This window comes from Triticum aestivum, chromosome 1B, assembly GCF_018294505.1.
Source record: "Triticum aestivum cultivar Chinese Spring chromosome 1B, IWGSC CS RefSeq v2.1, whole genome shotgun sequence".
NCBI classification, from domain to species: Eukaryota; Viridiplantae; Streptophyta; class Magnoliopsida; order Poales; family Poaceae; genus Triticum; species Triticum aestivum.
The window spans coordinates 380912761-380939226 of NC_057795.1; the positions used below are offsets into that span (position 1 = coordinate 380912761).

Genomic DNA, 26466 nt, shown 5'->3' on the forward strand with positions numbered 1-26466 from the left:
CAGAATAGAATAACTCGCGTTCAAGTTTCTCTTCTTGTGTGGAATGAGCAGGTGCTCCTTGTGCAATGGCTACGACGGAGTGGTAAGTCTATAGGTGGTCGTACCATGAGCCGTCTTCTCTTCTGGACCGGGACAATGCCCTTTCTTCTAAGGACCTGGGACATTAGTCCAACATCGAGTTGGCAACAACTCACAATCCGAACGCTTTGGATATGGCTCGTAATGCATCCGTCAATGACTCATAATTAATTATAAATTAATTATCCATTTCCAACAGGGAAAATTAAGAAAAAACACTTGACATAGGTCTGAGAGCTTGGCTCGTTCATGCGACAAGACGCGCGGGCGAGGCGGCCGGCGGTGGAGGAGTACACATGTACCACTCGTCTACTCATACTCCAATAGAATGTAGAAGGGAGTATCAATTGGAGTAACTTGCCATGTAAAACGGATAAATATCTATTAAAAGAGGTAATTCCTGTCAAAAATACCGAAATACTCCCTCCGTAAAAAAATATAAGATCGTTTAGATCACTACTTTAGTGATCTAAATGCTCTTATATTTCTTTACGGAGGAAGTAAGAGGTAAAAACTGAAATTTACTCTTCATTTAACTCTTTACGTCATGTTAAGGACCTGCTCTCCGCTCCACAACTGCAGCTCGCGGAGCGGAGGGAGCGGTAGCACAATTCGGCGGAGTGGCTTAAACCGAGCTTCACTTTTCCTTCAGAGTGCGGAGCGGAGTTTGAGACCGGAGAAATTCCAAACAGGCCCTAAATCCTAGTGATCAATCAAAGTACATGCTTCACAACATTATGAACAAATGCCAGGCGTATTGGAGGTGTTGTGAGCTTGTCAACATTTTTTTAGGAACCTTAGTTTCTACAGAGGGACGATATCCTTGGTAACTTGTTAGTGAGACTAAAATTTCAGTTTGTGCCAAGACACCTTGGTAGTATCGACATCCACTGAAGCTACGCCCCTTACCCACTGTTGCAACTATAAAATTGGAAGGAAAATGTATTGGTGTGTATCCTATATAATTTGAGGCAGTGAGCAATACTCTCACCTATCCGCCTAACACACTAGTATATATTTTCCCTCGGCAGTAACGACTAATGTAGTCAGTGGCGGCGCCACGGAAGGGGCGACTATTTTTTTTTTGCGGGAAATCAGAGAGCTTTTATTCATTAAACGCATTCTTGGGACAGTCAGCCAGTAGGCTGGTCACCAAGAAGCCAGGGGTATCATCGAGCCAGCTTTCCGTAACATTCAATGTGCAAGCACGCTTGGCACATAGATGCGCCGGAAGATTTGCCGACCGATTTACATGTTGAATATCGAAAGAAGAAAAAGAAGTACATAGCTCTCCTATTTTTAAAAGTAAAGGAGCCACAATAGAACAAGCATTGTGGCGAGTGTGCCAGAGCTTCACCAGCTCCAAGCAGTCGACTTCCATAGTCACTTGCGGGAATCCTCGAAGACAAGCGAATCGGACTCCATCTCGCAAGGACAAACACTCCATCGTCAAGGGATCCGAAACCCCCACGTATGGTTTGCACCATGAACCCAAAAGGGCCATAGAGGAGCGAGCCACTCCTCCAGCACCTCCCCGCCCTTCATCAAAGTTTAGTGCTCCATTGGTTGTGATTTTGATCATACCCTCTTCCGGGGGTCGCCAACCGTGACCTGGGAGAATCATAGCGTCCTTCCGAGGCAGCTGTAAGAGGGAGATTGCTTCCTTGATAGATCTCATGGTTGCTGTGGGGTCCCTCCCCTCATCGCCATGTTTGATTCGGTTCCTCGAATGCCAAATAGACCACATTATGGTAGTGATCTTGGCTCGATCGTCTGCAGAGAACTGCGGGTGACAAGTTACATCACGCGCCCAAGTATTGGAGTGTAGGGGAGGCAGGCGAAGGCCGAGCCAAGTCCACGCCTCTTCCCAGAAGCCCTGAGCATGTGGGCAGTGAATAAGTGCATGCTTCAGATCCTCCTCCATGGAACAGCACACTTTGCATTGTCGAGCATCTGCAATATGTCTGTAATTAAGTGTAGCTTCATCTGGGAGTATGCCATGCAATACTCTCCACCAAAAAACTCTCACTTTGGGAATAACAGACAATTTCCACAGAGATTTCCACAGCTGTTGGTCGTCCGTTGAAGCTTCGGTAGCCGCCCCTTCCTCTTGAGACAAAAGCTCAGTCTGAGTCACTAGAGCGCGGTACGCCGTCTTAACAGTGTAGTTCCCTGATTTATCAAATGCCCATGCGAAAAAATCTTCACCCCCGCCCTACCTGATCGGGATGTTGAGGATGGCAGCGGCATCCTGGGCGGTGAAAGTGTTCCTCACCACTTCATGTTTCCACGACCAAAGATCACTGACAATTAAGTCTGACACCCGGTCGATGGTTGTACCTGCAGGTCTCAGGGTCGGTGTCATGGAGACCGTGCCCGGTATCCATTTATCCTCCCATACTGAGATGGTGGATCCGTCTCCAACCCTGGATATTAGCCCAGTATTGAGGGCATTCCTTCCCGCCACGATTGCCCTCCATGTGGCCGAAGCTGACTTGGGTATTGTGGCATGCAAGAAATCCGTGTCCGGAAAATATCGGCCCTTTAGAACTCGAGCACAAAGCGAGTTTGGGCTGGTAATAAAACGCCAGCCGTGTTTTCCCAACATGGCCAGATTAAAAAGATGTGGGTCACGAAACCCCATCCCTCCCTTGCACTTTGGTGTAGTCAACTCTTTCCAGGACACCCAGTGCATTGCTTTTTTGTCAAGAGAGCTACTCCAAAAAAATTTTGCCATAGGAGAAGTTAAACTCTTACAAACTTTCTTGGTGAGGAGAAAAGTGCTCATGGGGTAAGTTGGAATAGATTGTATGACAGACTTGAGCAGTGTTTCCCTTCCCGCGCAAGCAAGCAGCCTCTTAGACCACCCTTGCATCTTCCCACGAGCTCTCTCGCTGATATGGTCAAAGGTGCCACTAGTGATCCGGCCAACAGCAGTAGGGAGCCCAAGGTACTTCTCGTTGAATGCCTCTCTCTGGATATTCAGTGTTGATTTCATTGCTTGCCTGACGGTATCCAGAGTATTTGTGCTGAAATATATCGAGCTCTTCTCTCGATTAATACACTGTCCCGAGGCGACTCCATATATCCTCAAGATCTCGTTCAATCGAGCCGCACTCAGAGTATTTGCATTGATGAAGATTAAACTGTCATCTGCAAACAACAAGTGAGAGACCCAAGGTGATCTATAGCTCACTCTTAGACCTCTATCAATAGTTCCACCATTGTAATATTTTAACAACGAGGAAAAACCCTCCGCGCATAACAGAAAAAGGTAGGGGGATACTGGGTCACCTTGTCTGAATCCTCGAGTTGGCGTGAAGTATGGGAGAAGTTCTCCATTGACCCGGACGGAGAAACGGACAGAGGTTACACACTTCATGATCAGGCGAATGAATGTGATACTAAAACCGAGGCGAGATAGGATTGCCTCAAGATAATGCCACTCGACGCGATCGTAAGCCTTCATCATGTCCAACTTGATCGCGCAAGAATAATTCTTGCCCTTCTTTCTTCTCCTCATCGTATGTATGCTCTCATAAGCAACTAGCACATTATCTGTGATGAGGCGTCCGGGAACGAAAGCACTCTGTTCTTCACTAATGATTGCGTCCATATTGCCTCGCAAACGGTTTGTAATAACCTTTGCAGCAATTTTATAGAGCACCGAGCATAGAGCAATAGGACGATACTGGGAGATCGACTGCGGGTGCCGTACCTTGGGGATAAGTGTTATGGAAGTGTCATTCAGGCCCGCCGGTAGCTCACGCCCGTTGAGAAAATCCAGAACTGCCAGGGTAACATCTTGTCCCAGTAGGTCCCAATGCCGTTGGTAAAACCCAGTTGTAAACCCATCAACACCAGGAGCTTTTGAAGGTGCCATTTGAAATAGAGCCCGTTTGACTTCCTCCGGGGTATAGGGTTTTGTAAGATCATCATTCATGGCATGTGACACCTTAACAGGCACATGTGATAATAGATCGCTAGCATCCGCGAAGCCCTGCGTTTGATACAGGTCTTGGTAGAAAGCTAACACCTCCGCCTTGTCCTCATTTTCATTTGCGCAAACTGAACCATCTGCTCGGCGAAGTCCAAGGATTTTGTTCATGCGCTTACGTTGGGCAGCTTGTTCCTGAAAATAGGAAGTGTTCCGATCGCCCTCACGGAGCCAAGGAACACGGTATAGAGCTTCCTTCAGTTTCTGAACTGTGGCTTTCTCCTCGTCTGTTGGTCCCGAGCCAATCGCGTGGCATCGAATGCGCTCGAGTTTCTTTTGAAGTTGTCGTACCGTACGAGCCAGACAGCCGAATTCCTTAGAGCCCCATGGCTCTAGCGTTGCCTGCAGGGTCCCCAAGGCCGAAGCAATCCCCTGGAGCCCCGGCGAGCGCTGAATGCCCCGCCAAGTATCCTTTACTAAGCGGCCATAGTCAGTATGTGTCTGCCACACATTCTCGTACCGAAACTGTTTCTTGGATCTTGGCCTCTGTGACAAAGTCTCCATTACCTCTGCCACGACAAAATAGTGATCAGACTCAACTGACGGTAGGTGTCTGACTCGTATGTGCTGGAAGAGTTGCCTGAACTCTTCGTTTGCGAAAGCTCGGTCTAATCGTGCCTTGACATTTGCCTCAGACGCTTGATGGTTATCCCAGGTATAAGGCATTCCAGACCAGCCTAAATCTTGCATGGCTAACTCGTCAATAACCTCACGAAATTCTCTCATCTGCGCTTCGGGTCTTGCTCGTCTGCTATAGTGCTCAGAAGCAAATAATGTTTCATTGTAATCCCCCATACTCATCCAAGCAGCATGGGGTATAGCATCGAGATTGCGGAGAAGCTGCCATCGATCGCTGCGATCGGCAACACGCGGCGCCCCGTAGAACCCCGTGAATCTTCATGAGGGAGAAGAATTCTGAGCATTCCCATTAACCACAACATCAATATGACAGTTGCTAAAGTTCTTTAATTCAACATTTACTTCGCGGGACCAGAACAAGCCGATGCCGCCACTAAGGCCGACACTATCGACAGCAAAGCAACCTCCAAAACCTAGAGTATACCTCAACTCCTCTACTCTTTTTGCTTTAATCTTGGTTTCCATTACGAAGAGTAGAGTGGGTCCTTCCAGCTTCACAATGTTGCGAAGCTCACGAACTGCCTCGGGGTTCCCAAGCCCCCGGCAGTTCCAGCTCATATATATCATGATGACGGGCAGGACCGCGGGGCGGTCTCTGCCGAATTATCAGGTGTGTGTTTCTTCTTCTTTGCATTCCGGGTGAAATCACCATGTTCTGTATCATTACTAGCAGAAGTTTCGCCATCCTTGGCAAGAATTCCCTGCCCCCCTTCCGCACTCGGCCCCCCGTCCGTGAGCAGCAAGGTTTTCACCACCGGTTTGTATACTTGGTTCGGGGCATCTTTTCTCTTCGGTGGCTGCTTACTCTTGACCGGGGAATTAACTTCTTCTCCTTTGTCCTTGTTCGTGCTCGAATTCCTCGTGGCTGGCTTGCTAGCGCCAGTCCTCGAGGTGTTCTCACTGCTAGCTGGCTTCCGAGATTCATCTGGAGCCCTCAGTTTAGGGCGAAACGGTAGTTCGCCCTTATCATCCCTAGAGCCAGGGTTAGGGCAGTAGATCTCCGAGTGCCCAAGTCTGCCGCAGGAGAAACAAAAGTAGGTTATCTATTCATACTGAATATCATACATATCCACCTTTTTCCTCCGGGCCGAATCAATCAAAATCCAACGCCGGAGCGGCTTGGTAACATCAATGGCAATCCTAGCTCTCAGGAACCCGCCATTGTGGTCAAAATTAACCGAAAGAGCTCTCTTGTCCATCTGCTGAGCTATCGGTTTCCACCAAGCTTCATCCCTCAAATTATATGGTAGATTAACAACTCTAGCCCAAACCATCAGCTTATCAAACTTCACTTCATCAGGTCTCATGCACTCATCAAATTCGGCCAGCACCACAACATTCTTATTGATATGCCATGGAGATCCGCCCCAAACTCGATCTCTATCTCTCTGGCTCTCGAATTCTCCCACAAAGACATTTATCCCGGCAGATTTGAACTGAAGACCTCGTGGGTTTCCCCACGCCGGCCGAAGGGCGTTGATGATGGTCTGGATGTGGAGTTGATTTCGATGCAGCACCTTACCAGCCAACAGCCACTTCGCCGGTCCTCCGTCGATGCGATCATCGAGGATCAGGGGAGTCGCTTCTTCCTTAGAGATGTCAAGTTTTCCCAGCGCCTCCTCCAGTTGTTTGCGGGCGACGCGACCCTCGATTGGATCGCTCCCCGCCCCCGCTCCCACCGCAGGGTTGGGCGTTGCCATGCAGGTCCCCTCCCTTGGGTTTCTCTCGCACCGGCGATGGATCACCGGGCGAAGGCTAGTTTTCACTTCCCAACCCTAATCGCCTCGAGCGCCGCCAGAGGGTTTTAGGGTTAGGGGGAAAAAACTCTAAAGGCACCAGCACCAGCCTAGGGGGGCGACTATGGTCGGCCGCCCCGGGTAGCCGAAATCCTGTATACAAAAAATACGATTCGTTTTGTACATGGGCTGATACAAGTGGGGATTTGCACTGGACTGCGCGGTCACACGCAAGCCCAGTAGCAGCCCATAGCCCCAATCTGTTAGCCAGCTCACACTCCAGTCCTCCGAACACGTACAGGTAATCCCAACTCCCAAGGAATCCCCAAATCGAGCAGGCAGCCAGCGCCCAGCAAGACTAACCTAGCGGCCGCCGGCTCGCTGCCACAGAGCTCAGCCTCACCGGAACGCCAGCCACCGTCCTCCGGCCGCCGGGCACCTGATCCAGATCTGCCGTTCGTGGATGGGCGAACCAAAAGAAGATGTCCCGTGTGTGGGAGGAGGCAACGGCGGCAGAGCATCTAGCTCATGCAAACGCGCAGCTACAGTTTGCAAAATCAGCAGGCGCAATCAGCAGGTAGTCCAACTCCAATCCATTTCCTTCTGATGTTGATCTTCAATGTCTAGCCAACTATAAATTGCTGCTTATTTTGGAACCCACCTAACTACTGAATCCCAAGCTCTTTTTCCTGTTCATGAAACTGATGCAAACATTTCATCCAATGAAACCTCTGATTCAAACATTGTACAAGATCTTGCTCATGAACCTGAAGTATCTAATCAGGGATCTCATGATAACACTTTGCAAACTTCTATTCTAATTCAACCTGATCCAGGACTCCGAAAACAAATTTGTGATTATTCTACTGCCGAAATCAGATATGCAGCGAGGACGGAATATTTGAAGAAAGGCCCATGTCAGCCGTATGGTCATGATTTCCCTTGCAACATGTTCATGTTGGATTTTGTGATTTTTGGTGGTCACATCACCTAGTTGTCGAGAATCTTGAACTGTTCTAAATCATTGGTTATGTTAATTTTCGAGTGCATCTAGCTTTATAGTTGAATTTATGAGATTTGGTTCAACGGACTTGCATTTGTCAATCAAAAAATTTGCACCTCAATTGTTCCGCCCCGGCTAAGTTCAATTCCTGGATCCGCCACTGAATGTAGTGAAGCAAACAATGTTCTCGTTCCTTGATCTCAGGTTCCCATCTCCATTCACCAAAGCTTGACATCTTTGAGCCTGAGAAGGAAAAAATAAATGAAACTGCTATCCTTGTACAACCTGTAGGGGATGAGATGCATTTGGGGAAGTAATTCAACTTCCACAAGAACATAGATCGCATTGCTATGTCCTCTGGCCACAAGTTTCTTAGCCTTGGCGCATCTGTAGTGTATATGGCACCCGAGTGCAGATAGCTGCCGGTTCTGTTGCAGCCGTCGATGTGTGCAGCATCACGCACTGCTACCCTCCAGCTTTGCAGCCTTGATTTTTGATGCAACGGTTTTGAGTGTCGTCATACTTACTTGTCTTACACATCATCGTATTGATCTATTCGCCCATGCTTCACACCACTAAGAAATAAAAAAGCTTGTTACAAAAAATACTCAGCATTAACATGCTGTCATTCACGGAGTTTACATATTTAGGGTGTAAAATTCAGACACTGGAAATGTCATTTCATTGACTATGGCAATAGAAGGATGTCTCCAGCTACACAACTTCACAGTGTAGTGCAATGCAAACAATAACTGCTGAATCTTATGAAGAGCAGCTGCGGATCTGCGACAATTTTGAGAAGTTATCACCTTTGTCAACAACATATTCTAAAATTTGAACCTGGGGCCTTTTTCTTCCTTCTTAAGCTTTCGAAGGTCTTCCATAATAATCTTCCTTGCGTACATGGCATATATATTTTTAGCGTATGGAACTCTTTGTTCACATAAATGGAGACTAGTGGGACCACGATGATTCACTTGATGACCCGAGAAGGCTATCAAAAGGGAAATTAACAGAGGTCTCTTTCAGCACTCAATACTCCTGCACACCAGAAGCAACTAGGCACCGAGTGAGAGACACTGAAACTGGTAAGATTGTTAACACTTTTAGAGGAACCATGAGATGTGCATCGGTTCCAGCGTGGGGGCATCTTAGGATGACCCCGCTGGAAGTGACGAGTTGGTGAAGACTGTTGTCGAGGCGCCAAAGTCTGCTGCTCATGTTGAGGACGATGGCTTAGGGCTTGGCGCCTCATCCTACCCGCAGCTTTTGCATTACTGAACTATTAGGCGCTACTTGATCATGGAGCCGCCTCTGTATATGGTTCATCTGCTCCTAGAGTTGTAAAAAAATCTTGCCTTAAATCCTCATAATGTGGCGCAGGTGCCTCATTGCGAAGGACAGCATGTTATCGTTGGGGAGTGATCACCCATCAACTAACGAGTTGTGGAGACATGGCATCCATGCACCCCGTCGAGTATCAACAATGTTGATAAAGACTATAGGGCCTGGTAGAACCGGTGCTCTTTGCACGAGTGCCGGTTCCAGAACTCCGGGCTCGCCTCACCAACTCCTTGACCTTGGATGGCTTGTATGTCCAATTGTCGGGGAACAAGTCATATGGAGGGGTTCAGATGCTTCGGTAGGTGAACACCTTGTTAGCTAGGTTCCTAGCGCCGAGGGACCAATCCTTCTTCGGCACTGTGCTTTGAGCGATGTGGGAAGCTATATGCTGGTGGAGGAATTGTACCTTGGATTACTTCCTTATGTAGTTGCATAGAGGATGCGGGATTTCCGCAAATGAGTGTTGGCCATGAGCCTACGCGAGATCGTGCGCTAAATTGTTATGAGATTGTAAGATTTCAGTTTGTAGCATTTGGTAGTATATCTATGCAAGAAGCTAAATATCTTCACAAATGCTGATACACTTTGAGGCTTGGGGTTTGGTTAGGGATTGGCTCCAACTTGTACACATTGACACCGCCGCTTGGGCATTGGAGAGGTCCACAAAAGATTGCTGGATCAATATGTCCGAAGCAACGTCTGAACAGGAGTGCAGTGGCATCCATGACCATGTTCATGAGTTGGATCTGAAAGGAATGTGAGGGTCTTCCGCTACAAATCCGCCCCTTTGACAATTCTCATGGAAGGGATAGAAACGAGGCAAGACTTTAGGTCATCGCGGGTGCAAAACGTTTGGGTCAACTCATGCCGGCAGAGTTGTGGCCTTCTTTGTAAGCGTCGTATTGTAACCTCAGCTCTCTATTTATCCCTTAATTAATGGATGAGCCAAAGCTTGTGCCTCTGTTTTTTTTAAACTAAATATCTTTACCAAGTTTGTACTTGGATAATGAAAATAGCTACCTAGCTTTCTACCCTAGATAAATTTTGATACAATAAATAAAGCTCACCTACTTGTTTAACGCGTCAATTATTACCACCCCTGCCTTTCTATCTCCATATATCAGACTGATCCAGTAGTGAGTGAGTAACACAGCTCATGTAGTGAAGCAAGTAAAGCAGCAGATAGAGTTAATTGCACAGACGTACCACAATTCGGGCATTACATGCAGATTGGTACCACGATTGCTAATTTTTGCGTGTCAGTATCAACATTCGTCCAAATTTTTGCAAATCAGGCTAAAACACGTATTTATACGTATTGACAGTGTATCTGACAGTTGGGGCCCGTCTGTCAGGTGCCGACGTGGCATATTTTTTGCAAAAAAACCCCTTGCTTTATACGTAATCACATAAATACCCGTCATTTTTGCGGGAAAAATGTTAAACCGTGAGAGAATTTTTTTTGCTCGGACTTGTTCGAAAGTTTTCAACGAACTGGACAAATAAATAAAGTAAACGAAAAATCGCGCGCGCCAGGTTTCGAACCTGCGACCTGCGGCACGCGGGCGGATCGCGCTAGCCACCAGGCCAGTTAAGTTACAGGCGGGTCCTCCTTTATATTATAGTAGCCACGCTGGGCCGGCGGCCGAGCCCAGCACTGCTGCGTGCCCTGAATCACTTATTTTTTAATCATAATATTAATATTTTTTTTGCGATTACATATTAGTGCACTAAAACAGTGAACCTTTTATTAAAAAATTGATGTGTTTCTCGAAATGCTAGAATGATTTTACGCAATAAGTTTTTAAAACATGCTGAACATTTTCTCAAATACACATTGTCAAAAAAATTCATCATGTATTAAGAAAATGTTCAACCTATATTACAAAAAAGATCACCGTATATATTAAAAAATGCTCAACCTAAATTACAAAAATATTCATCGTATACATTAAAAAAATGTTCAACCTGAAAGTTCAATATATTAAAAAATGCTCACTGTTTGCAAAGTAAAGTTCATCAAGCATTAAAAAATGATCACTATACGCAGAAAAGGTGCTCAGCATACATTAAGATAATGTTCATGCAAATTCGAAAACATGTTCATCATGTATTTGAAAACATCATGTATTGAAGCCTATCTAAAAAAATATTTAGTAAGTATGTTAAAAACAGAAGAAGAACGAACCCAGTGAATAAAAGAAGAAAGAAAGAAAAACCTAAAAATAAGCCAAAACCAGAAAAAAAAGCATAATACGATAAATAAATAGAAAAGAAATCCGGGCGAACGAGCCCAGCACGCGCGTCAGTAAAAGGCGAAACGAAAAAACAATTACAGGCCTTAGTTGGCCCAACTACCGGCCAGCGTTCGCCTATTGTATAAATAATGTCCTGCCTGGATAGAAACACGAGCAGTCCTTTGGCCGGGTGGCTAGCGCGCTACGCCCGCGTGCCGCAGGTGGCAGGTTCGAAACCTGGCGCGCGCCATTTTTCGTTTACTTTATTTATTTGTCCAGTTCGTTGAAAACTTTCGAACAAGTCCGAGCAAAAAAAATTCTCTCACGGTTAACATTTTCCCGCAAAAATAACGGGTATTTATATGATTACGTATAAAGCAAGGGGGTTTTTTGCAAAAAATATGCCACGTCGGCACCTGACAGACGGGCCCCAACTGTCAGATACACTGTCAATACGTATAAATACGCGTTTTAGCCTGATTTGCAAAAATTTGGACGAATGTTGGTACTGACACGCAAAAATTAGCAATCGTGGTACCAATCTGCATGTGATGCCTGAATTGTGGTACTTCTGTGCAATTAGTTTTGTGCTCTTTTTTTAATCTCTGTATAAACAATCTAGCCCTTATTGAACTTCCCCTACTGGATAGATCGTTTACCTGGTCGAATAAGTGAGATAAACCCACTCTAGAAAAGTTGGACCGTGTTTTCATTAACACTGCTTGGGACCAATCTTTCCCTGACTCAACTGTCTCTGTCTCCAGCCTTACACGGTATGTGTCCGACCATGTCCCTCTAATTATCAGCATCAACACCTCAATCCCCCGTCCCGCGCTTTTTCGTTTCGAACTAGGTTGGGCCCAATCTCCGGCCTGTCGAGGTGTGGTCCAATCTTCATGGGCTGCTGCCCCGCTGCTCTCAAACACCCCCCTTTCCCTAACCCGTGTGTTAAAGAAATGTCGTTTCGCCCTACGATCGTGGCGAAAGTCGATTCTTCCGATCTCTGTGCAGGAGAAAAACTGCAAAACTGTCATAGACCTTCTTGACTGGATCGAAGAGTCTCGTTTCCTCTCGCAGCCCGAGCTTGCCCTGCGCCGAGTAGTTATTAAGGTTCTACACCGCATCACCCGTGAACAAATCATTTACTGGCGGCTTAGATCAAAAATTAAATCGGCTATCGACGGGGACGAGAATTCCAGATTTTTCCACGCCTCTGCCTCTCACAGACATCGTCATAACAAAATCCCCATGATATTGCATGATAACCAAGAATTCAACTCACACGAATCAAAAGTGGAAATCATCTCCTCTTTCTTTTCCTCCATTCTCGGATTATCTTCAGCTCCAACATGGAACTTCTCACTCCAAAGCCTCTACCCCTCACAAACACCACGGCTACTTCGCGTAGACTCGCCTTTCTCGGGACAGGAAGTTTATGACGCCTTCGCAGACATGAACCTCATGGCTAGCCCTGGTCCTGACGGATTTGGGTCGGGTTTCTACCAAAAAATTTGGTCGATCCTTAAGCAGAAAGTGACAGATCTATTCTCCATCTTCTACAATCACTCCGCTGATATTTTATGTATTAACCGAGCTTACATTGTTCTCCTTCCAAAAGGGGATGCCCTCCCTTCTCCTGACGCTTTCCGCCCTATTTCGCTTCAAAATTGCCCGGTTAAAGCACTCGCCAAGCTTCTCACAAACCGCCTCAAACCTATTATCCCGCTGCTTGTCCACCCGGATCAAACAGGTTTCCTTTTGGGTAGGACAATCTTGGAAAACTTTCTATACGCCGCAGATGTTCTCAACGTATGTGCCAGAACCAAAGCGCCCACACTTGTGATTAAGCTCGATTTCTCAAAAGCCTTCGACTCGGTTAACTGGCTCTCTCTCCTCTCTATTCTCAAGGTCACAGGCTTCTCGAAAAATGGATTCTCTGGATTGACACCCTGCTCCAATATGGAAAAACCGCAATCCTTCTAAATGGCTCTCCAGGGCCTTGGATCCAATGTAAAAATGGCTTACGACAGGGCGACCCCCTCTCCCCCTTTTTATTTATCATCTTGCAGACGTTCTCCAACGAATGATTATTGATGCTTGTGAAAACCACCTCATTGCTCACCCTATCACAACCTCCATGCCCTGCCCTATTCTGCAATACACAGACGACACGCTAATTATTATCAAAGCTGAAACGAATGCAGTAGCTCACCTTAAACGTATCCTTGATGACTTCTCGCTTGCCACTGGCCTCTCGATCAATTTCCAAAAAACCACGGTAGTCCCCATTAATGTCGACTCTGACATTGCCTCTCAAATGGCAAACACGCTCGGCGCAGAAATTGCGGCTTTCCCCCAAAAATACCTCGGCATCCCCCTCTCCCCGCATAAACTCCAATCCACAGCTTTTCAACCAATTATAGACCGCTGTGATATCTACCTAGCCGGATGGCGTGCTTTCCTGCTGTCTTGAGGAGGTCGTCTTGTCCTTCTCTCGGCCGTCCTGGATAGTCTGCCGACCTTCTTTATGATGTGTTTCTCCCTGCCCGTCAATGTCCTCGAGGAGATAGACAAGCGTAGGAGGATTTTTTTTCTAGTCTAACGATGATTCCTTCTCTGGGGCTAAGTGTCTGGTTGCGTTGGACCGAGTTTTTATGCCAAAGCTTGCGGGTGGTCTTGGGGTCAAAAACTTGCGAGCACAAAAATTTTGCCTTATGTTGAAATTTGCATTCAAATTCTTGCATTCCCCTCTTTTTCCTTGGAAGGATTGGCTCCTCAACCATTCTCCAATGCATATAGGTCTTAGCAAAAATGCCTCCTTCCATGGTCGTGCCATTTTTAGACACCTCAGTTCTCTTCGTGAGATTTCATGTGTGACCATTGGGAACGGTTTATCCACCTTCTTCTGATTAGATCGTCGGGTTCTCCCTGAACCTCGGTGCATTGCTTTCTCGGCGTTGTTTTCACACCATACAAAGCCAAATGCATTCGTAGCCACTATATTGACGGATGGGATTGATCTGGGCTTGCGTAGCCGGCTAACCTTAACTGCTTCCAATGAACTTGCTTCCTTGAGATTACTGTTGCAGGATGTCAGTCTGTCGGGTGCCCCCGACGCCAGGACCCTACTTAATGGCGCCGCCTTCACCACCAAGGGCGCCTACGACGCGATGGCTTCCCAGCTGGCCGACCCTACTCTTGCTCGTATCTGGGACTCGCGTGTCCCCAGCAGAGTGAGGGTGTTTGGCTGGCTTTTCTACCTCGACCGGCTCAACACTCGGGCAAACTTGCTCCGAAAGTCCATCATCGACTCTGCCGCTTGCCCCCGATGCGCTGCTGCGTCCGAAGACCGGGCACACCTCTTCTTCCACTGTCCGACAACTCATGCCATTTGGGATGCCATTGGTCTACACCCTTGCTCTACCCCCTTTGCACATCTTTGGGTCTCCCATGGGCACCCGGGTCTCCCTGAGTCAGTATGGCCTCTCATTCTTCTTCTTATCATTTGGAAAATTTGGGACGCCCGTAATGCTAAAACTTTTAGGGATCTAGATGTCTCACCCCATGATGTTACTAGGGGCATCATCGTGGATCTTACATTGTGGTCTCATCGCCTTAAGAAGGTGGAGGACATAGTTCACACCGGCCTGTGGCGGGACTATTTTACCTGTCGCCTTGTCTAAGTTTGTAACAAAATACTTTTGAAATATATTCAGGTGGGGAGTCTCCCCCCCCCCTCGTGACAGTTTCAAAAAAGAAAAAGTTTCATATATTTCAAGGAGAAAGCGGCAAAGAGCGTACTAGGATTCTATGCAGGAGTGACCCATACCTTGGGGATGAGCGGCATTGGGGAAATGAACCCGCCATCATGAACCTCTTGCAGGACATCTACGACATGTCTGTTAAATATACATGGATTGTCCAATCTTTTCAATCGTTCTAGACTTTTGGTTCCACTAGTTAGTGCATAAAATGTAAACTAGGGGCCCCAATCAACCCGAATCCTCGTCAATGCCGTGCCAGGGGCCCCAATCAGGAATAGGAAGGGGTTTAGGTAGGGCGACCCGCTATCCCCGATGATGTTCATCTTAATGATGGAACCACTCCAGCGATTGTTTGCCATGGCGGATAGCAATGGCCTGCTCTCGCCTTTTGTGGGGGCCCCAAACCAGTGGGTGTCGATCTTCGCAGATGATGTGATGCTTTTCCTAAAACCGGAGGCCCAGGATCTACTTGTTTGTAATACCATTCTTGGCTCTTTTGCAGGAGCCTCGGGGCTGCGGGTTAACAGAGCGAAGACTTGCACGATGCCTATCAGGTGCTCAGAGGAACAAGTGGACCGAATTGCTGACATGCTTGGCTGTCCTGTGGGGGCCTTCCCATGCCGTTACCTGGGCTTGCCGCTAAGCTTAAGGAAGCTGACGACGACGCAGCTCGATGATCTGGTAGTCCAGGTAGCGAGAAAGCTGCCTTCATGGAGGGGAGCGTCGCTGCCGCGGAGCAGCAGGCTGGTGCTGGTGAAAGCGGCTCTGTGCGCCATCCCGCTACATGCAATGCTTGTTCTACAGATACCACTGAAGACAATCAAGGCGATCAACAAGATCTGTCATGGATTTCTATGGGCGGGAGCAACGGAAGCTAATGGCGCCCAATGCGAGGTAGCGTGGAAATCTGTGTGCACTCCAAAGTGGGCTGGTGGGCTGGGTGTCCCAGATCTACAGTGGTTGAATGTTGCCCTTCAGGCGAGGTGGCCATGGCTGCAGAAACTTGACGAGCAAAGGCCATGGAGAGGGATGGATATTAGGGTTTCAAAGGAAGCCATGAGGTTGTTTCAGGCTGCAACGCTCACTATGATCGGTGATGGCCAGCAGGCAATATTCTGGCACGATAGGTGGATCGGTGGATTCAGGGCCCAAGAGATCGTGTCGGGGCTGTATAAGCGCGTTCCTCAGAGGATGAAGAAGGCTATGACGGTAGTGCAGGCGCTCGAGGATGGTAGCTGGGCTACCTGCATCGGACCGGACATGGATGAGGCCACTCTTCGGGAGTACTTGGCTTTGTGGTCGGCGACGGCCGTGGTTCAGCTCACGCCCGGTTTACTTGACACTGTCAGATGGGTTTGGGAGGACTCTGGCCAGTACTCGGCCAGGTCGGCGTATGCGGAAGATTCTGGGGTCTCGAACGGGCACCATATGCCACTATGGCTTGGAAATCCAAGGCTCTCCTCCAATGCCGCTTTCTCAACTGGCTGGTGGCCCGGAACCGATGCTGGACGTCGGACAGGTTGGCGCGGCAAGGGTTACCACATCAGGCGGCCTGCCCCTTTTGCGATCAGGGTGAGGAGACAATCAATCACATCATGCTAACCCGCGTCTTCGCCCGCACGGTGTGGGTCGCTGTGCTCGCGGCGCTCAACAGGCCGGATTGGATGCCTGGCCAGGAGGACGCGATCGTCGACTGGTTCACGGCATGCTCGCCTCCGAGGACTCACCAGAGGGATATCACCACCGTGTTCTCTCTCTGCCTATGGGAACTGTGGAAGCATAGGAACAAGATCGTCTTTGAGGGCGCCTCCCCATCGACGGCAGTGGTGATCGCGTGCATTGAGACAGAAGGCAGAGCTTGGGCGCGAGTTGGCATGTTCAAGCACGACATGGCCTTCTTCCTGTTGATGCTTTCTAGGTGGGATGGCGCGAGTAATTAGACCAAGGCTGATCGGGTGGGGCTAGGTAGCGTTAAGGTTGAGGGCTCAATTGTAACCGGATGTAAACTTTGACCTTGGTGGATGGAGCTCTTTCCCCTCTCCTTCTTTAATGCATGATACGCACACTAGTGCGTATTCTAGAAAAAAATGTAAGCCAATGGGTCCTAGATTCCAGTCTAAATTTTCATTATTTAAACAAAAAATTGCTTCGCCCTCTTCTGAATCCAACAAATTCAAGGACAAGGCGCGACCTTGTACGTGGTTTTTGGTTCGATCTCGGAAGCCAGCTTCCTGAAGCCAGGCCGTTCAGGCCAGCTCCACTCGCGGATTCGCGAAAGCTGGGAGCTGGCGAGCTTCCGAACAGGCCCTATAAAATGCTCATTTCTGATTGTAATATACAAGGTGGGGCACCTTCTTATCGAAAAAAGTAATCATCTGTGCTGGGCGATTTATCAAAGCACAGTTCTTGTGGTCTAATACTTATATTCCTTAACCCATCATTTGCACACAGCTTATTTCCTCTCCCGTAATCTAGTTGTTGTGTACATGGAGCGACTGATTACATGTTTGACCAGCAGTTTGGCAAACTTGGGAGGATGTGAAAATTAACAAAAATATGACAGAGATGGGTCATGAATGAAATCCTCATTTAGCACTTCAGCTCCTGTTAACGTTCATGTGGATATCTACTTGAGGCAGAGATATTGTATTCAAGAACATGGAATTGACAAAGGAGCACTTTATCCTCCTTCCTTTTACTGCCAACTCCTAACCAATTACAGTTGTCTGGAATAAATACAAAAACCTCAATGCTAATGAACTTACTGATTTCTCACAGAGAACGTAAAAAATCCAGATTTATGTCACTACTAATTATTGTGCTTGGATAAATGGACAGAGAATTGTAACTCCTGCATAGCCTCTCCTCTCTGTCCTCTATCAGATGAAATGCTACATGCCTTACCATCTGCAGTCCTGAACTGACGTCACGAGTTGACGTGCTTGTCCAGAAATGCATTTGCAAGATTGCTGAAGCTGCTGTTGACGGCTCCAGCTGCAGAATAGTCTCTTATGATCCTAAGTACATCCGGTTTCAATATGTCTTTCTTTGTCGAGGGGTTGCATAAGTAGTACAAGGCTCCAAGTGCGTAATTCACCTGCACGCAATCAATCAAATGGAAATGTTGGTATATGTTGAAGTGAGAACATATATAGTGACATAAAGACTGATATGTTTGCAAAGAAGATAATGGATGAAATAGAGAGACAAGCGACTGAGGGTGCCCTGGCTAAATATCCCCAATTCACATGTCTCCTCTCCTTTAGCCCTACTTCCCTTAGTAACCTTTATTTTAGACATCACCCAAAGTAGCCTAATCGATCAAGAGGAAATTTACATGCATAGGAAGGAACCAATCAGAAAAAAATACTCTTCAAAACAAAGAAGGCCTATACTGTTACGATTGCAGTTCATAGGTTCAGAAACACTCACGGTATTCTTAACTGGGCTAGATAAGCATTGTACAACCAACGGGATTCCACCACATTGAGTAATAACAGAAGCATTTGCTGGATCTACACGATGAATACAAAATAAAATGACCGCGTCAAAATATCATGTTTGATAGACACATTGAATAAGTGTCTTGCATGCTTCACAATAATAATAAAATTCCGTAGAATTCAAGTCATTAGATTGCTCACCAACACATGAATTACATATTCCACCAACTCCTAACTCAACAAGCCTTTCATTTGGTTCCGTAATGCAGTCCAAGAACAACTCGAGAATATTCAGCTGAGAGAACAGAACATATATACCGTCTCATTGAATAGGAAAGTACCAGAACTGCCGCTGACAAAAAAATGCAGCAATTGACCAAAACAAAAGGTATGTGGAATCATCAACCTGGCGCATAAAGGCGTAGTTATAAGGGTCATATGCGAAATTTGACAAGTTTGCAACAATCCTCTCCTTGTACTCTGAAACAAAAATAAATAAATTGATGAAATTTGGTGAGCACATAATATGATAATAACACTAAAGCTAAGGGTTTCACCGACAAAGTTGGAGCTATCTTCGTACCATAAGATAATTCCCAAACCTTTGCTGTGCTATCTAGTCGACAACATCACTAGAGAGCCCATGCGTCAACCTTACAACCCCTTTTGTTTAGCTTAGAATGTATTGTGCATCTTTTCCTTGGTGTCGTTTGGAACTTCACTAGTACTTCACTAAGTTGTTTGTTTTGACCCCAATACAATGGTCTTTACTGAGCGGCGACGAAATTCAGTTTCACAGCACAATCTGCTGACAACGATTTCTACAATAATTGCAACTGAACTCGGCTTCTGTTTTCAGTTCCACCTAAACCAATACGCGAATTCTAGTAGAAAAACGCAGAAATTTGACCCTGGTGTAAGCTTAAGAAAGAAGAACGAATCAGCCAACATATTTTTACCTTCATCCGTGGAGTCCTGGAACTGGGTCACAAGATCCTGAGGAAATTCGTGATTACGAGCAAGTTAACCAGTTATAACAATCGCGGGAGGAAATGGGAGACCCCGGCGATCCCCGACCGAGAAGACGGGAAGGAGGCGAACCTGAAGGTACTGGTCTCTCGGGGTGCCGCCGCGGCCAGTGCGCTCGACCTGGCGCTGCGCGTTCGTGAACATCTCCTCTCCGGAGTCCCTTTCCTCCTTCCAGCTGCCTCCGGCGTGCGCGATCGCTGGCCGTCGCCGGCGACGCACTTTTATTTAAACGTAGACGATTCCTCACGGCAGTCAACACTGCGCAATGTGCTGCTGCTTGCAGATGCAGCGGCGGCCGAGACAGAGGAGGGGCGGGAGGGACAGAGGAGGCTCGGGGAAGGAGGTGGACCGGGAGGAGGCCGCGAAGCAAGGCGGCGCGGCGAGCTGTAGGGCGGGGTGAGGGGAGGCGCGGCGGCGATTGGAGGGCCCGGTGAGGGGTGGCGCGGCACGTCGCGGGGAGGGACGGGAAAGGGCGGCGCCTCTCGGAACGAGGTCGTCTAGCGTAGCTATTTCTCCGTCCGAGCAACTCTAGTAGACCCTGTAAGAGTGGCGAACCCGCAATATTCCGGCCAATATACGCACTCGTTCCAATTTCCACATCAAAACAGAGGCCGTATACTCATCCGGTCTGTAAAATTTTTTACCGCAACTTGCAACCCCCTTCCCCCAAACCAGTATATCTATGGATTTACGATGCATATATGAGTAGAAACCCTATCCCCCGTTGTTGCGTCTCGTCGCAATTTCCCAATTCCATCCTCATATTTCTCGTCAATTTCCCAATTCCATCCTCATATTTCTCGTCGCCGGTGAGCCCCTTCCGCCTCCAGCCGCATGTGGAGCTCCGGCTGCGGCTTCGGGAGTAGCGACCCAGAGCACAAGCGGCGTGTCCGCTAGGACGGCGCGAGGAAGCGCGGGGCGAGGAAGTGGACAAATAGGGGCTTCGAGCTGCCGCGGAGCTTCCTCGTCCGCGAGACGGAGGAATACGACCGTCGGCACGGGCGTACGCCCTTCTCGGTCACAGGCTCGTCCTCCGCCGCGAGATCTTCCCACACCGCGAGCTCTTCCTCTTCCGGCACGAGGCTTCTTCCCGTGAAGGAGTGGTCGGAGGAGCCGGAGGAGATCGAGGTCGTCGCCGTCAAGCAGGAGCCGGAGAAAATCGAGCGTCGAGGGGTCGTCGGGCCCGAATATCTCATGGCCGATTTCGATGCGGTCACGGCTCGTCATTGCCGAGCGGAGCTTGCGCGAGGAGGCGGAGCGCCGGCGCCACAATGACGAGTTCGACGACCTCATCCTCCAGCAGGCGGCCGCGGCCAACCTTGCCGCGAAGGAGAAGGACGACGAGTGGTGGCGCATCCGTGAGGAGCAGAGGTCGAAGTTCATCGATCTCGTCAGCTCCGACGAGGACTGAGCTCCTCCACCGTGTCGTCCTCGGCCGCAAGCTCGTCCATTTTGGTATATCGATCTCGGCCTCGCTGCCGCGAGATCCCCCTCCCTCTAGTAGTAGTAGTAGAATGTAGTATGTATGACAATGTAGTATCTGATGATGAGCTATGAATGATCATGTAGTATGTGATGAACTGGTGTGGTTGCAGTTTCTTCCGCGAAAGTTTTTTTTTCAAATTATGCAGTTTCATATACGGGTTCTACTCCGCCGCGCACGATTTCAACCGGCAAAACAATTCTTCGCCGAACTGTAAATGCTTTATACGGGTCATATTTTTACGGGGTATGCTGGAGTTGCTCTCATAGGGACGTCGGACGCGGCTGGCCGTGCATCACGTATCCGACGGCGACCATTTTATTTTTTTAGGCACAAGGCGACCAAAAGACGGTGACCTCGTTCACTCCAGTGGCCACGAAGATCAGCAGCCCATACGGCCCATCATCTATCGCTCTCACTGGGGCTACAAAGTTTTTCTTGTGCAATATTTTTTACCTATCGTGTATACATTCATTGTTGTGATTTAGTATATTCAAAAAAGTTTTTAAAACAGGTATTGTAAAAATGTGCATAATGTATCTGAAAAATGTCGAATGTGTATCAGAAAATATTTCATATGTGAGTTCAAAATGCACATTGCCTACTAAGAGAAATTAGACATGTGTAATAAAGAAAACCGATTAAAACCGGCATAGAAACAAAAATAAAAGGAAAATAAAAGAAAGAAAGAAAATGAAAAAAGGTATTACAAAGAAAATAAAAGTGAAACAAAACCAATGAAAAAAGAAAGAAAAAAAGAAAAAAAAGCAAAGAAAAGGCAGAGTGGAGCGAGGGCACGAGCAGCGAATACCATCTAAAAACTCCCAAGGTTTAAAATAGACCGGGACTAAAATGTTCGGTGTGTTGATTTCAGAGATTGTAAGTTCAGAGTTTGATTTAGCTTTCGTCTATAAATTCATGGTTTATTTTGGACCTTTTCCAATTTTATAAGATGTGACACTATTTTTCATATTCAAGTCTGAGATAGCTCACTACGTGCGCCAGGTGGCGATAAAATGTGACATCTTCTGTCACTGATAAATTAAGATCTAGATCCTACTCCTGCCGTTCCGAATTACTTGTCGCGAAAATTAATGTTTAGTTCCATTTGTGCAACAAGTTATGAATTACTTCTACATCAATTTCTGCAACAAGTAATTCGGGGCTGATGGGGTATTTAGCTAAACGAGAAATCTAATGACCAGTCGACTGGTCATTTGCAACAGGCAGGAACGACTGGATCGCTCCTAATTTTTCTTATTTCTTCCGCAAAACTGCCATCGTGGGCGAGAAATTTTTTTGATGTGGTCTGGAATTGAACTGAGGTCTCCAGGATAAGACCTACAGCAGCCTACCACCACACCACAACGCATCTTTTTGTTAGGTGAATAATAGTCGTCATACTTGACCCTACAGAGTCACGTCAACATAATTAAGATACTATTATTTTGCTCGTTCCTGTGCGTTGATTCACGAAATTAATTTCAAGCCATTTGCTTCTTCCATTTGATTGTCCATGCAGCCATCCCATTTAATGACAACAATTTTTTTCAACGTCATCTTTTTATTCACTCATCAAGTGCCAATGTTAGTACTTTTTTTCTCTGTGCATTTTTAGTGCCACAATTTTTTTTCTTTTCTCTGTTGCATGCACGCACGATCTGCTTCAGATCCGATTTTCTTGCTCTCCTTCCGATCCATTTTTTCCCTCTCCAGATCTTTTTTTGTTCGAGATTTTTTCACGCAAAAATTGGTGTGAACAAGAGAGGATTCAATCCTTGCACCACTAGTGAGCCAACTCAACTAGCCTACCACCTGACCTACGATCCCTTTCTTGAACAAAAGAAAGTAAATGGGCTATTTAACATGTCTCATCTACAATGTATGCATAAAAACGAGTTAATTTAGTGTTCGATTTTTTCCGCGCTTAGGTACCCCGTTCCTGCTAACTTTACCGACCGGGGAGGGGCGGGGGTGAAATATCCTTCGTTAACTTTCGTGTGAATAACATGGTAACTCAAATTTAATAGACCTGATAACTTATGTACCCCGGTCCTAAAAACTTTGTCGGTGAGGGTGGGGGTGGGGGAGTTGTTGAAACATACCACGGTAATTTCTGTGCAAATAACATGATAACTCAAACATGGCGGACCTGATAACTTATGTACCCCGGTCCTGATAGCTTGGTCGGCGAGGGTGGGGGTGGGGCAAGTAGCTGAAACATGCCATGGTCACTTATGTGCAAATAACATGATAACTCAAACATGGCGGACCTGATAACTTATGTACCCCGGTCCTGATAACTTGGTCGGCGAGGGTGGGGGTGGGGTAAGTCGCTGAAATATGCCATGGTCACTTCTGTGCAAAAAACATGATAACTCAAACATGGTGGACCTGATAACTTATGTACCCCGGTCCTGATAACTTGGTCGGCGAGGATGGGGGTGGGGCAAGTCGCTGAAACATGCCACGGTAACTTCTGTGCAAATAACATGATAACTCATACATGGTAGACCTGATAACTTTGTCGGAGGGGTCGGGGTGGGGGTGTCGTTGAAACGTACGACGGTAACTTCTATGCAAATAACATGATAACTCACACATCATAAACATGATAAATTATGTACCAGTCCTGGTAACTTGTCGGAGGGGCCAGAGTGGGGGAGTCGTTGAAACATACCACGACAACTTCTATGCAAATAATATGATAACTCACACATCATAGACATTAAATTATGTACCCAGTCCTGATAACTTTGTCGGTGGGGTTGGGATTGGGGGGAGTCATTGAAACATACCACGGTAACTTCTATGCAAATAACATGATAAGTCACACACCGTAGAAATGATAAATTATATACCCAATCCTAATAACTTTATCGACGGGAGTAGGGCGGGAGTTGTTGTTGAATCATACCACGATAACTCTTATGCAAATAACATGATAACTCACACATCGCAGACTTGATAATTTATGTACCCGACCCTGATAAATGTGGCGACTGTGGCGAGGGGTGGGGGGTGGGGGGGGAACCGCAGTAATTTATATGTAAATAGCTTATTAATAGACACATACTAAGCTGATACCCCATTATAATTTTTGATTTTTTTTGAAAAATATACACCCGGTAATTTCTATGAAAAAAGCATGATAATGTATGCATCACAGATTTGACAACTAATATCTTACGTTTTAAACACCATGGTATCTTTCATCCAAGGGAAAAAAGTTTTTTAAACATTTTCATTGGTAATTTATGTGTTAAATTACCATACTTCCTCATGCCTTAACCTTCTCGTACTGTAGTTATCAGCCTTATTATGATATAGTTATCATGTTGCTCATACCATAGTTATCACGCTGGTCATGCCAAAGTTACCAAGCCAAACTTTATTTTGTTCTGATATGGCAGAAATGAGAAATGCTCAAATAACATTGTTTATCTACAATAGACAACAACAAAAGGTGGCTTAGTTGGTTATTAGGCTCAATAGGTATTGCATAGACCTAGGTTCAAATCCTCTTTTAAGCACTTTTATTTTATTTTCATATTATGCGGTGAAAAACCAGAAAAAACCACTAGCCATTTACCACAGTTTTTGAGAGAAGAAAAAAATCAGTGAAAATCGAGGGTGAGAAGATAGGGAACGACCAGTCCTTAGCTAATTTTTTTTCAGAACTATCACTATTTAGCTAGTTGTTAGTAAAAAAAACATCTCTCTAGACTGAGCACCCAGTGTACGTGGCAGGGACCAACCGATTAATAGCCTCAAATTCCATGAGGTTACAACTTAAAAAAAATCCCTAAAAGAAAACTTAAAAAAAATAAAAAACCATGAGGGTATGACCCGCCAAGACCAGCACGCGCGCGCGCAGCGCCATGGGATTGGGCGTCAGGTCGGTTGGCCAATGTTCATGCATGATGAGCGTCCATGTCGTTCCGTCCCGGCGTCGCATTCGCCTCGCCGTAAAGCTCACGGCTCCGTCCCTACCAACAGCGACACCGACGTCCGACGCCGACGACCCACCACCCTCCGCCTCGCCTCGCCCCACTCCGCCCCGTGCCCGTACCCATGCGCGCGCGCGTGAGCCACACCTAAAAGCCCATCGACCCCATCACCCCATGGTCGCCGCGGCGGATGCATACGCTGGACATGGCCGTGCGCCGCCTCCTCAGCGCCCTCGACGCCCGCGTCTCTCACTCGCCGAGGCCTCCTCCGCTGCCACCTTCACCGGCCCAGCAGGGGACGTCCTTCCCCATGCTGCTCCCGGTCTTCCTCCTCTTCGTCCTCCTCCTCTGCTTCCTCTCCATCTTCCTCCTCCGCGACCTCCTCCGCTTCTTCTCCCTCTGGCTCCGCCGCCGCCGCCGCCGCCTCCAGTCCAGCGACGCGGACGCCGCAACGGGCGAAGAAGACGCGCCCGCGCCCGCGCCGCGCAAGCCGGCGGGCCTGGATCCCGCCGTCATCGCCTCGTTCCCCACGGTGCGGTTCGAGGCCGACGCCGCCGGCTCCGCGGCGCCGGCGGAGTGCGCGGTCTGCCTGTCCGAGTTCGCGCCCGGCGACGCCGTCCGGCCGCTCACCGTCTGCCGCCACGCCTTCCACGCCGCGTGCATCGACTCGTGGCTCGGCGCGCACACCACGTGCCCGGTCTGCCGCACCGACCTGGGCGCTCCGCCCAACGAGGAGATCGCCGTCGCGGAAGAACACGGAGACCGTGGCCAGGCTGCAGCGGCGGTCCACGAGGCCACTGGACGCCGGACAACGTCGTCACCTCCGGCAAGTGGCCAGCGGTAACCAACGGTCGCCGGCCACGCAACACTGAGTGGCGATCCGGTGTGTCGCGTTCTCCAAATTTTGTTGAATCCTTTTTAGAGTAGTTGGTAGGAATTGGTAGCTTAGGTTCATTCATGCATGGGACGTGTGTATATACCGAAATATTTCCAAATAAATGTAAGCGTGGACATTTTTCACTTACCACTGTGATTACATTGTTCATTCCAACTATTTAGAAGTCGGACAGGGGCTGAACGGCTGCTGGACCTGGGTAAACACTAAGCAAGTTTGTTCTAAAACCAGGACATGGGCAATTTTACACTATCAAAGATGCTAATGAGATTCCTTCAGCATTATGCATAACGGCACAAGTAATATGGCACTTTTGCACACGGACAAACTTGGGTTCCTGATATTATCAACGGTTTCGCTAAAGCCTAAGTATTGCACATCTAAGGCCCTGTTTGTTTCATAAGTCCTATGACTTTTTTAAGTCCCAATTTGTAAGTCATAAGTCCCTACCTGTTTGTTTACAGAGACTTATAAGTCCCGAGTCCCTACCTGTTTGTTTACAGGGACTTATAAGTCCATGTTGCACCGCTGCAACGAACCAAGGCAGAACGAACCGAGGCGGAGCGGCGACGGGGCGGCGAACCGAGGCAGAACGAACCGAGGTGGGGCGGCGACGGGGCGACGACGGGGCGAGAGGCGGGGCGACGACGGGGCGAGAGGCGGGGCAACGACGGGGCGAGAGGCGAGGCGGCGACGGGGCGAGAGGCGGGGCGGCGACGGGGCGAGAGGCGGGGCGGCGGCGGCGATTGGACCGAGAGGCATGCGGCGTGCGGGGAACGAGTCTGGAGCGACGCGGGGTAGGTCCGGCCCGGGATAAGTCCCAATAAGCTCCTCCCTGAGAGTCTTATTTGATAAGTCTCAAATCACC

The 26466-nt window shown here is 47.8% G+C and overlaps 2 protein-coding genes and 1 long non-coding RNA gene across 3 annotated transcripts; 2 read left to right on the top strand and 1 right to left on the bottom strand.

Moving 5' to 3' along the window:
* The first annotated feature begins 6725 nt into the window (after window positions 1–6725).
* LOC123125809 (uncharacterized) lies at window positions 6726–7574 on the top strand. Its single transcript, XR_006461495.1, has 2 exons — window positions 6726–7027; window positions 7287–7574. It is a non-coding gene; the product is annotated as an uncharacterized lncRNA (long non-coding RNA).
* Window positions 7575–17371: 9797 nt separating this feature from the next.
* LOC123091553 (armadillo repeat-containing protein 7) lies at window positions 17372–19802 on the bottom strand. Its single transcript, XM_044513087.1, has 6 exons — window positions 19343–19802; window positions 19201–19237; window positions 18648–18721; window positions 18443–18536; window positions 18231–18313; window positions 17372–17895 (listed from the first exon to the last, which is right to left on the bottom strand). The coding sequence occupies exons 1-6, from the start codon at window positions 19412–19414 to the stop codon at window positions 17725–17727; spliced, it is 531 nt and encodes a 176-aa protein (XP_044369022.1). The 5' UTR covers window positions 19415–19802; the 3' UTR covers window positions 17372–17724.
* Window positions 19803–24622: 4820 nt separating this feature from the next.
* Window positions 24623–26248, top strand: LOC123091562 (RING-H2 finger protein ATL8-like). Its single transcript, XM_044513097.1, has 2 exons — window positions 24623–25586; window positions 26102–26248. Exon 1 carries the CDS (start codon window positions 24894–24896, stop codon window positions 25545–25547), a length of 654 nt encoding a protein of 217 aa, XP_044369032.1. The 5' UTR covers window positions 24623–24893; the 3' UTR covers window positions 25548–25586; window positions 26102–26248.
* The last annotated feature ends 218 nt before the right edge of the window (window positions 26249–26466 follow it).